The 12,273-nt window shown below is 44.3% G+C and overlaps 1 protein-coding gene across 4 annotated transcripts in view; it reads right to left on the reverse strand.

Annotated features, from left to right (window-relative positions):
* The window catches only part of EHBP1 (EH domain binding protein 1), a 276,734-nt gene extending 270,530 nt beyond the window's left edge, over positions 1 to 6,204 (reverse strand). For 2 of the 4 annotated variants that reach the window (XM_080997356.1, XM_080997357.1), the window contains exons 1-2: positions 5,919 to 6,203; positions 4,378 to 4,804 (exon numbers count right to left, since the gene is read on the reverse strand). In XM_080997356.1, coding sequence (XP_080853482.1) covers positions 4,378 to 4,481 — 104 coding nt within the window. In that variant the 5' untranslated portion in view covers positions 4,482 to 4,804; positions 5,919 to 6,203. Of the gene's footprint in view, positions 1 to 4,377; positions 4,805 to 5,918 lie in introns of all 4 variants that reach the window. The other 2 variants (XM_080997355.1, XM_080997358.1) reach the window with 2 other exon arrangements.
* Positions 6,205 to 12,273: the final 6,069 nt, after the last annotated feature.

Genomic DNA, 12,273 nt, shown 5'->3' on the forward strand with positions numbered 1-12,273 from the left:
TTGGAATGTTCAAATGCCAGTACATTAAAATAAGATCATGTTAGCTAGAGTCTTAATCAAAAGGACACTTACAATATGACTCCCAGGGCCGACATTATAATCATGATCCTTAATTGCCACATCATGGCAGACTTGTCCTCTTAAAGGCAAAGGACAGGAAAGCATTTTAATCCTATCTTGTTGTTGTTGGGCCAATTTTCCTGCCTTCCTAAAACCAACACACATAGCATTTAACTTAGAAGGTCTAAACTGTTCACCGACATACCAAAATAAGCATCAAGACACCAAAAGGAAAGAAGGCACTTTGTTGCCAAAATATAGTCATCCACAGTTTTGCACAGAAAGTGCTTATAATTTTAGCTTTAACACAGATGGACTGTATTTCAAGACTGCTCACCCCCCCTTACAGAGAACAGTTGAAATTCAAGATATCCTTTGAGTTAGGTCCAAGTCTATGCAGAGTCAAACATACAAAAACCTCTTGAAATGAATGGGCTTAGGCATGCTTAGATTCACATGTGATCAGGCGGCACATTTTCTAAATGTAACAATAATGCCACTATTGCAGGCAAAAATCCTGCAAACATTCATCCTAAATGCAGCTAAAAAAGCCAATGCAATTCTGGGCCTCATCAATAGGAGTATAGCATCTAGATCAAGGGAAGTAATAGTGCCACTGTATTCTGCTCTGGTCAGACCTCACCTGGAGTACTGTGTCCAGTTCTGGGCACCACAGTTCAAGAAGGACACTGACAAACTGGAACGTGTCCAGAGGAGGGCAACCAAAATGGTCAAAGGCCTGGAAACGATGCCTTATGAGGAACAGCTATGGGAGCTGGGCATGTTTAGCCTGGAGAAGAGGAGGTTAAGGGGTGATATGATAGCTATGTTCCAATATATAAAAGGATGTCACATAGAGGAGGGAGAAAGGTTGTTTTCTGCTGCTCCAGAGAAGCGGACACGGAGCAATGGATCCAAACTACAAGAAAGAAGATTCCACCTAAACATTAGGAAGAACTTCCTGACAGTAAGAGCTGTTCAACAGTGGAATTTGCTGCCAAGGAGTGTGGTGGAGTCTCCTTCTTTGGAGGTCTTTAAGCAGAGGCTTGACAACCATATGTCAGGAGTGCTCTGATGGTGTTTCCTGCTTGGCAGGGGGTTGGACTCGATGGCCCTTGTGGTCTCTTCCAACTCTATGATTCTATGATTCTAAAAAGATGAACTCACACAAATTGCTGAACTGCCCAAGAATGAGCTGTTTCATCCCAAGATAGCTTACTTAGCCCTCTCCACAATCACTACAAGCAGAGCTACCTAGGGGCCATATTGCACTGCAGGGAGAAGGGGTCGAGACTTCACGAAGCTCTCTTTCTTTGCAGCTTGTATTTGATGTTTTAATATTTGTTTCGTTTTTCTGTAATATAGCACCTAAATATATTAAATAAATAATACTGTCCTGCCTCTGGTAATGAGTTTGGCTGCACATCAAATGAAGATGTATGACAGAATGAGAGATGACAAAGATTTTCACTCTCATACATAACTTCAGACATTGAGAGTGTCTACAGCCAAAGTGACACTGACTCAGAGTACACAAGTTGGATCAGGGATTAGCTGATTGTGTAAGCATAAAGGTGAAGAGAACCCTGACCATTAAGTCCAGTCACGGATGACTCTGGGGTTGCAGCGCTCATCTCGCTTTACTGGCCATTTGTCCGCAGACAGCTTCCGGGTCATGTGGCCAGCATGACTAAGCCGCTTCTGGCGAACCAAAGCAGCACACGGAAACGCCGTTTACCTTCCTGCAGGAGCGGTACCTATTTATCTACTTGCACTTTGACACGCTTGCGAACTTCTAGGTTGGCAGGAGCAGGGACCGAGCAACGGGAGCTCACCCCATCCCAGGGATTTGAACCGCCGACCTTCTGCAGGATCTAATCATCGTACTAAAAAAGTACAATGTAAAAAGAGGAAGAGTGTTATATCACCACATTCTATTGCAATACTTTTAATTGGATCTTGGTTGTAAACCCTTCAGGGATAAACCCTTCAGACAAGGCAGACTTTAAAGCAATGCTAAAATAATGCCAGGTAAACAAAGAAAAAACAACAACAAAACCAACAATTTCATGATTATTCCTAGAAATATCCGAATAAAGAAAGTTATATACCACCAGCTGAAATTTTGGCTGTCAAAAGCTTCTTCCCCTCCCCCAAGCAGGACGTGGCTACCCAGGACACTTCTGGGAATCATAGAATCAGAGTGACTGAATATATTTTATTAAATCCAGAGGCCACCAGTGAATTGGGTGGAGTGAAATCACAGACACACACTTGGGAAACAGCAGCAGATGGGTCCTCTCTCATTCTTAAAGTTGTGTTGTTATGCTTTTTTCTCATGTTTCCAGTACCTCTAGTGGGTATAGGACAAGTAGAAAGTTCACCTGTTGAATTTCTGCTTATGATTCAACCCTCTCCCTAAGAAAGGGATGGTTTTAAGTAAACTTACTGAATTAACTGTGGCAAATGCAGTCCAGCTGAAGTTTTAGAAATTGCACTAAACAGTAACGTTTTCTGTATGAAACTTCCCACCCCAATCTTAGAAGACAATTTTTTTCACAATTATGTTGATTCAGTAAACAATCCATTTCCAAAGAAGCTAGGCTAAAAACAGAACTACACATCAGGAAGTCCCCTGTCTCATGAACTTACTAGGGGGGCTCAGGCAAGTCACTCTACCATACAGCCCTAAATACAGCATGGGGATAACCTTGCAGAGTTACATCAAGGTAATGCATGCAAAGGACCACAAATACCAAATACAAATGGAGCAGTGCGACTAGGATGATAAAAGGTCTGAAAACCAAGCCTTATGAGGAACAATTGAAGGAGTCAGGTATGCTTAGTCTGGAGAAGAGAAGACTGAGAGGTGATATGAAAGCCATCTTCAAAAATTTGAAGAGATGTCTCATGGAAGATGGAGCAAACTTATTTTATGCTGCTCTAGAGGGTAGGATCCAACCCCATGGATTCAAACTGTAAGTAAGGACTAAACATTAGGAAGAACTTCCAGATGTTAAGTGCTGTTTTACAGCAAAATGGATTCCCATGGAAGCTGATGGACTCTCCTTCATTGGAAGTTATTAAGCAGAGGTGAGACAGCCATTTGTCAGGGATCCTTTGCTGAGATTCCTGCATTGCAGGCGGTTGGACTAAATGACCCTCGTGAGTTCCTATTAACCTCATGATTCTTTGAGTGCCCTGCACTCAAAGAACGTAACAGCAAGAATTAGAAAACAGGTTTTATTTATTTATTCCAAAACATCCACACACACGCAGTATATGCAGTACCCGCTACTGAGAAATGCCAAGTATTCTCTATCTAAACTGATATTGCTGAACGGAATAGTGAACACAGGTATTGCATTCTGTCAAAGAGACTGCATTCTTTTAAGTTAATATTGGCTAAAGCAAATATTTCTTTATTCTTTTTTACTGCGAAGAGAAGCAGAAGCCTACCAGTTTTTAAAGCATACTTTGCAGTGAATGTGTATGTGGGGGACAGGCCCATACAGCTGATTGGCTAGACTGTTCTGACTAATTTAAACTATGTCCCATTGGGTTACTGCAACACAGAATTCTTGTCTGACTAAGCAAATAACTTGAGATAATTCCCAAGGCTGAATCTTGGCTGTTCCCATTCCAGAGTTGAAAGAAAGTATTTTCAGACAAAAGCAGAAGTCAGACATACGCAGAGAGAAATGAATAATATTGTCAGCACTGCTAAGTCCTTTACATATCCCTCTGGCATCAACAACTTACAGTCAAACCTCGGTTGTTGAATGCAATCCATTGCGGAAGACTGTTCGACTTTTGAAACATTTGACAACTGAGGTGTGACTTCCGATTGGTTGCAAGAGCTTCTTGCACTCCAGCAGAAGCCACATTTGGGTTGTGAAAAACGTTTGAAAACCGGAGCATTTACTTCCAGGTTTTTGGCATTCGGGAGCCAAAACGTTCGAAACGGAGCCATTTGAGAACCAAGGTTTGACTGTATCAGGTTTGTGGGGCTACCGAGAGCCTGTCTTGGTAACATTAGAAGGACGTGTTACAAGACAAAGAAAATTCACAGAATTGCATAAAAACTGTCCAAACCTGCACATATCTAATAAATGCTTGATGTGACCATATAATCCTGGTGAACAAGCAGTAATTATTTTTACAGGGACAGAATAAGTGCAAAGCAAAGCATTTATAAAGGGAAATTTGCAAACTGCCTTCTGTCCCTTTTGGAGACGAGAGGCAGTAATCATCATCTGAAGAGGCAACAGCATGTTCAAGTAACAGCAGCTCATTCCAACAGAACATGTTACTTACCATTTCTTAGTGCACTCAACCATTAGTTCCTGGTAAGAGGCCACAAACTGGAACTTGGATGCATGTTTTCCAACACGTTGCAGTCTTTTCCATACTGAAGCCATGATAATAAGCAGCTAAAAAAGCCAAAGCCCCAACAGATGTAGAAAGTCTCAGGTTGAGCAAGGCAGGTATAATAGTTTGTTTGTGCTAAGCAAGCTACATGTAAGTCTAAGAAAAACAATGGACGCAGAAGATGTTGAAAGGATGCTCAGGATGCATGTTCTGGATATCCCCTTCCCAGAGTAAATCTTCTTTTTAGTGAACAGCACATTGTTGAGTGGGTACAATCATGAACCACGACAAGGAGAAAATGCAAGTGCAAGGAAGTTTCCTCATAGAGTCATCATTCCTCTTCATGGGCTCAAATGAGGTTCAGGCTGTCAGACTGGAAAGCAAAACAGAATTCAAGTGAGGCAGTGGCTGTATGTGCTGTATCTGATAATGTTACAATTGTGGGAAATTTCTTATGTGCTTTTCATATGGCATTCATGGACCCGCAAGACGGTACACATGAGAGAGAGAAAAAGAGACCCACACCCCTTACCAAACCCTCATAGAGAGGGAGAGAAATGCAGAAGCAATTTCAGGAATGCAAGCCACAAGTCTGTCTGGAAACAAACCAATCAGTTATTTTATCAGCACACTCATCCTCCCAAACAACTTAAACAAAATACAAAAAATCAGGAGGGCCACCCTCCAGCATCTCTTGGAAGCCAGGCTACATATCGAGGTGCTGCCAATAGTACACACAGAGGGAGCTGCGAGAAGTTCTTTGTTTCCATGCTGATAACAAAAAGGTGTAACAGTTGTTCTTCCCTCATCTCCTTTCTACAGGGGAATCTGTGCATATTGGGAAAGTCCGAGCATACTGGCGGTGCTGGTGTTGCAGTAGCAGCAGCAGGCAGTTAGACTGAGGGTGCAAGAGGGTAAAAGACCTTTCCTGAGCTTCAGCAGCTTAGGGCAGGGATATCCTTTTCCTCCACCGAATAAATAGCAAACAGATCCCCTTCCATCTGTGGCGCTACTTTCCAGCCACGAAAACAGGGCAGGGGCTGTACGGAAAGTGCAGCTATTTACTTCTTCTGGACAGGGGAAGAGGAAAGGGAAAGCGCAGCAGCAGCAGCAGGAGCCTCACTGGGCAGGAGGCCGGCTCGGGGCTCGGGGCTCGGGGAGCGGGTGGCGAGCAGAGGCCGCTTCTTTCGCCGCTGGGCGACCTCTCCTGCTTCAGACCTTTCTCCGCTTCGCGAGACGCCTCGCCTGCTGCATTGTGTCTGCCCGCCTGGCTTGAGGGGCGCTCCCGGCACTCGGGTCTGGCGCGGAAGGCGAGGGCTCGGCTGCTGCCCCTTCTCCATCCCCGGCGCTGAGGGACCTCCGAGGACCTCGCTGCTGCGCGGGGCCGAGAAGAGGCGGGCGAGCGGGGGGCGCGCGGAGAAGCCGCAGGGCGACGGGGGCAGGGATGGGGCGCTCGCCCCGCCGCCGCCGCCGCCGCCGGCTCTTACCTTCTTCCCGCCGCTCCAGCCCTCGCTCCCGGCCCGGCGAGGGGGCTGCGCGGGGCTGTCACACACCCCGGCCGGGGCTGGGGCTGCCCATGGCAACCGCGCGGCAGCTGCTGACCCGCCTAGCTCCCGGCAGAACAGGGTCCCCCCCGTCAAATAAAAAAGCCCCGGCCAGGGAGGCGGCGGCGGCGGCGGCGGCGCTGCTTCTCCTCCGGGACCCCGAAGCGGCAGCAGCAGCAGCAGCAGCTCCGGCTCCTCGCATTCCACAGCCGCCACCCTCCCGCTGCCAGAGGTGCGCACCTCACACCAACTTTCGCCCAGCAGGCGCAACCGAACCGGCGCCGCTCGGAGCACGCCATTGGCAAAACGGGCGGGAGCCCTCCCCAAGCCGGCGAGCGCATTGGTCGCGGGGCCGCGTCGATCATTGGCCGCAAGGCGCGCGGGGGGGGGGAGCGGAGGGTAAAGCGAAACGCTCCTCGCAAGTTAATGGGCGGGGTTGGGAAAGGGAGGAAAGAGAAGGGGCGGGCTCGGCTGCCGCCACCCAGACACACTCGCCGCAGCCTCGCCCTTGCCATTGGCTCGCAGCGCCACCGCCGGGGCGGGGTTGTTTACACCGAGCGGCCCGCTCATTGGGTGGCGCTGGCGCCCATCTGCGGAAAGTTGCACGCGCCGGGGTTTTGTGGGAAAGAAGGCAGCTGCCGCTGGATGGGAGCGGGGGGGGGGGGGGAGGCTGAGGCGCCCGGCGCGCCCTGCGGGGGGGGGGGCTCCTGCGGATCTCGCTCCCTTTGCTCGCCCCACAACAGGGGGGCTAACTTGAATAAAATATCCCCCCACACACTGTTTGAATGGCGATGCCCATCACGGTCCCCTCACGGCCCCTCAAATATTCTACTGGGGGGCGAATATCTCTCGGCCCCTAGGAGTTGCCCCACTTCGCCCTCCACCTTCAATAGGTTGCTCAGAAGTAAAAGCCTCCAAGCTGCCGCAGACGGCTGCTTAAATGATTTTGATGACGATTTAATAAATTGGTATACTGCCCTCCATCCAAAGATCCCAGACGGCTGACAGCAGAAAAATACAGAGTGAGAATAGAAAATACGTACAATGAAACAAAACAAAACCAACAATCCCCCGCTGTCCCACAAAATTATGGCTAATTAAACAATCTATGGCCTTAACCACTACTGGGAGAGTGTTACTGTTTCATATTATTTTATGAATATTTTATTAAAAGAATTTCAGTTACAGAAAATAAGTGTAAAAAATACCAATAAGAAAGAAGAATACAGTATAATACGGTAAATATAATCAGTTACAGTTGCATACATGATTATATAAATATATAAATAATAATAATGTCCAAATACATATATGGTTATTGGTAACCTACTGTATTCTGCATAGACTCATTCCAGATGTCATCTATAAGCAATCAGGTCATATGTTGCAGGTGTTGTCATATCCATCAATTAAAGGGGATCATCTTTTTATTCTTCTAATTCATCAATTCTGGTCTCTTGGCCACAGGGTGCGCATAATCCATTTTTGTTGTCCAGTTTGTTATTATGGTATGCAGGGCTCTTTTTTTAGCCCAAACTCACCAGAACTCAGTTCCAGTATCTCTCAGGTGGGTGCCATTGCCATTGACAGAACAAGGGAGGCGTTCATAGTGAGTTCCAGTACCTCTTTTTCTAGTAAAATAGCACTGATACAGTAGTAAGTATTTGTGTGTGTTTATATTGTAATCTGCCCTGCATTCCTTGGATGAAGGGCAGTATAGAAATTTAATTAATTAATTAATTAATTATACTTGGTCATGTTGGACCCCACTCAAGCTTTGTCAAATTAACAGTAAACTTCCCCCCAAGTTTCTGAAAAAGATGCAGCGCTCTGGGATCTCTGATCCATCTGTGGTGGAACTGTGTCCCAATAACATTCATTCTGATATAGTATTTTCTCTGACACTTCTCTTTTAATCAATCATAATTTGATTGGGATCCTAAATTAGCGCTTTTGTTGCTTGAGGGCAACTCCAATCCTGAAGTTCCATCTTGAACTCTTAGTGTTTTTTCTCTTAGCTGTTGCCAGAATGGAGGTAGCTGCTAGGTAGAAAACAGAAGAAAATCTCACTTTTCTCACATGTATGAGAAATACATATTATTGGATTTCCAGTTACACAAAGTAACAGTAAGGTACATACATAATAAATTCACTGATTATAAGACTTCTCCATAGAGATGCATGTGTTATAGTGGGTTGCAATAACTGCTGGTTTATTGATGTGCTCAATAAACATGTGCCTAAAAATGTGTCTCCCTTTGCCTACCCATTATCTCTGCTGTGCAGGGTCAAGCATTTAGAAAGTGCTATTTCTGGTATTGTTTTTGTTTTTATGTTATGTTTATGGTGTTATTGTTGAAAACCAATAAAATGCATTAAAAGGAAAGATCCTCAACTCTATCCTGAATTTGAAAAGCATTCAAAATTAACTTTTTGTAGCCCCAAATCTACCATTTGGGAAGTATACATTCCTAGTTAAAGCAGAGTACATCCCTTCATTCTTAAATCTTACCCATTGTTTGTGTGAACATACCAGATGGCATTAATTTAATATTTAGGCTTCATTATTACTATCTGTTAAACTACAACCATATACAAAAATCATCACAAGTCTTCTCACTAGAAAAAAACAGTGCTGCCATGTGCAGTGTGCCCATTCATATTTGTTGAGACTTCCACATCACATTTTAGCTAACACTCCCAAGGCAGTTTACAAATCATATAAAAACAGTATAGCAATATTAACACAGCAAAGCAATATTGCTCTTATATTTTATAATGTGTGTGATTTATAAATCTTTTAAAATAAAGCATGGATCAACAGAAACACAACGGATAAATTCCAATATTAAGGGTTAATTTCCAAAAGCACAACAGCTACCAGAATATCATGAGAGAGAGAGAGGGAGGGAGGGAGGGAGGGAGGGACGGAGAGGAACCAACACAGAGAACAGCATTTCAGACTGTGTGGTGACATTAGAAAAGTCTCTGCCTTCCTTTGGATGGGTGCTAGATACTGTTACTGAGTTGCTAAGATAGTTTATGTTTTTCATTGGAAACTGACACCGACCCAGTGCAGTCTTTAGGGAGCTTCTACTATGCAAGCCCATGAAATGAACAAGAGTTGCAGGCATATTCTATTCATATTCCTTTGGTTTGGCTTCTGCTGCTACTTGCAGAGTGGTCCTCAGATTTTATCTTGGAATATACCTTTGTTCCCTTGGGATTTTTTGACCCTAAAGGTTTTGTCTGAAAACCTTGAGGGATGAAGCTACATCAGAACCAACACCTGGAGAAGTGTTATTGCTGTTATTGCATAAAAATACATTTCTCCCACAGGAATCTTGCTCTGAACTTTCTTGATTAGTGTTGAAGTGGAGAGATTTTCTTACACTAATCATGAACTTTTTCTTTGGCAAAAATAATGTTTTTTTCACATATCCAGTGTACTGTGATGCCTCCTCACTTATATGATACCACTACCATGCCATTTAGCTGAACGTGGCTGAACATCTTGGAAAGCGTTGACTCTGAGGTGATGTTAGGTGAAATAATTTTGTGAGCTCATTCTGTTACTTTCTTCATATGCATTTCACATTATTTAAGATAGGAACAGATATTTGAAAACATTCTGTTCATTAGATTACATATGCTGACCCAAATTATCTTTTTGTCATGGGAACATTTTTAAACACTTCTAAGAATTGCCTTTTGTTTTTCCTCCAGAAGAAACAGTTAAGGGAAGTATTAGCCTAGACTGCAGTCCTAAGTTATTGCAAGAAAAATTCTCCACTGAAGTATGTTTAGAATTTGAACGGTAAAGACACACACAGTGCAGCGATCCTCCCTGTGCTATGTATATATTTAGCAAAAACATTTTTGTTTCCCACACACAGACATCACTTCTCTCTCCAGCAGAAGAAATGCAAAGGATCCGGTGGCTGTTCAGCAACTTGTGTTTCAAAACATCATTATTTATTAACATTTTCCATTTCATTATTTGCTTTTAGGTTCAAATTACATGAGGCCTACAGAAGATAAGAGCATATGAAATTATTTTCTCATCTAGATTTAGAGCAAACTTCCTTCTGAAACAAAAAACATTGATTTTGTTGCTTTTGTTTTATTTGAAAAAGATTGATGAGTGATTTGACAAATGTTATAGTTAGTGATTTAACAAATGTTAAATGATCCCATTAGCTATAAATGCCTTCTAATAAGCATGCAGCTCCTATCTCTCTCCTCCATCGCTTCTGGTATTAGCAAATATAACATGTCGTTAGGGTTTGTTTTACCCAGCACACATCTTTCATTCAAAACCATCTGAGAAGAGACTTTGAACACTAAAGAGAGAAGAGAGTACATTGGTGCTTAATCCAGAGAAGCTACCACTACTGTACTTGACTACGGTGCTGAAAATTGTACTGATAGAGTGTTCCTAGGTTCAGAACAGCAAGTACAAAGCCACAGGGGTGATTGACAGGTACATGACATTTTAAAATATTTATTCAAATTTGTTAATGAATTAAATATATTTGAATATCAAACTACACGTGTTTATGATTTGTTGTTTCTCAGTGATTTATGATACTCCAGCACCATTACTCCTGAACAACACAGCCACACAGTGGAAGTTGCCATAGCCTTGGTCTTGTGCCTCTCGTTTGCTTCATTACTCTCTTTTTTTGAAGTGGAGATGAACTCAGATGAGCCTCATTTTTCATCTTCACTTTTGCACAGAGTGTAATGGCAGAAGTCCATAAATTCTACTGCACAGAAATTTTGCCCCACTCTGAGGTCACAATGTACCTACGGATGAACTCTTGCCCGAAATCTCAAAATATATTATTGTGAAAGAAGCTAATCTGATATGTCACATTACCACTTAAAATAATGATAAATTAATATAGTGTTGCCAGCCTCATGCTGCAGAACACTCTTCCAGCATAGATTCAGCAGGCATTTTCACTTTTGACTTCCAGGGGTCTCTGGAAGTGTTTTCAGTGCCAAATGGCCTTTACAGCTGCTTAATCTGATGATCCGGTCACTTTAATAATTGTTTGTATTTTATGTTTTATAGTTGTACACCACCCTGATATTTTATGATATGGCAATATAGATATATTATTATAAATAAATAGAAGAAAGTGTGAAACATTAGTAGGAAAGACAATCAGAAGTATATATTATGAATGGCTAGGGTGTTTTGTTACTGTTTTAATGATAAATTATCAGAGTGCCTGTGTGGCAGTGACGGGCTGGTCACTGGGGAGGGGTGGCTGGAGAAGGAGAGTTAGCAGGAGCACTAACTTGCCCCCCACATTGAGGGGGCGCATCATGCGATGCGGCATGTGATGTCATGTGACACATCCCACCCAGCACGCAAGCGCTCACACACTGGGCTGGTGTCCCACCCATGCCACCGCGATGCTGGCGCTCGCACACCAGGTGGAGAATGGGGAACATGGAGCTGGGCTCTACGCTCGGCCTCCTTCTCCCCGTGGCAAGGGCGGTGTCAGGCTTCAGAGAATCAGATCTTTCCCATGGTGGCAGCCAAGAAGCAGAAAAATGATAAAAGTTCCTACCAAGCAATTTATTCAATAATTCACAGAGAGAGACAAAGGAATGCAACCTTCCCTAAGTAATGGCATTGCTCCAAGTAAAGTCCCACCCCACTACATCTCTTCTATTCTACGTCACCTCTGTGTCGGCTAATCTGAGCTTTCTGGCTCTGAGCTCTTGGTTCTACTACCCTCAATGCCTTCCTAGCCCGGTGTGTGTGTGTGTGTGTGTGTGTGTGTGTGTGTGTCAGAAATGCTTTCCAAGGACACTGAGTCTATCAGCTGTCTCTCCCCTGGTGCTTCTTCTTCCTACTGTTTCTCTTCCAGTATATCCCAGCTTCTGCCCTCTGCAGCCTCTGAACTATGCCCTTCTGCAAACCACTGTTCTAAATCTATACTGTCCTCCTATTCTTGGGAAGGTTCAGGAGAAGGGGGGTGGTCCCCACCATTTCTCCTCAGTCCAACCCCTGACAGGCGGAGAGGCGGCAGCGGAGTGCTGCCACCGGGCTCTGCACTTGGCCTCCTTCCCACGGCATGTGCTGGGCAGGGATGGGATGTGCAGAGGGTGATCTTCGCCCTCACTTGTTCCAGCCCCTTCCGGCTCCTGAGCTCCCAGCAATGGCGGAAGATGTCAGCCCCCTCAATATTGGGGTAGGTGGGTCCCCTGCTTCAAAATATTGAGGGGGCTGAAGCCCCTTGCACACCATATACAACTGGGGGTTGGAGACTGACAGTGT

The sequence above is a fragment of the Podarcis pityusensis genome (assembly GCF_964106645.2).
Source record: "Podarcis pityusensis genome assembly, chromosome: 3".
Classification (NCBI taxonomy): domain Eukaryota; kingdom Metazoa; phylum Chordata; class Lepidosauria; order Squamata; family Lacertidae; genus Podarcis; species Podarcis pityusensis.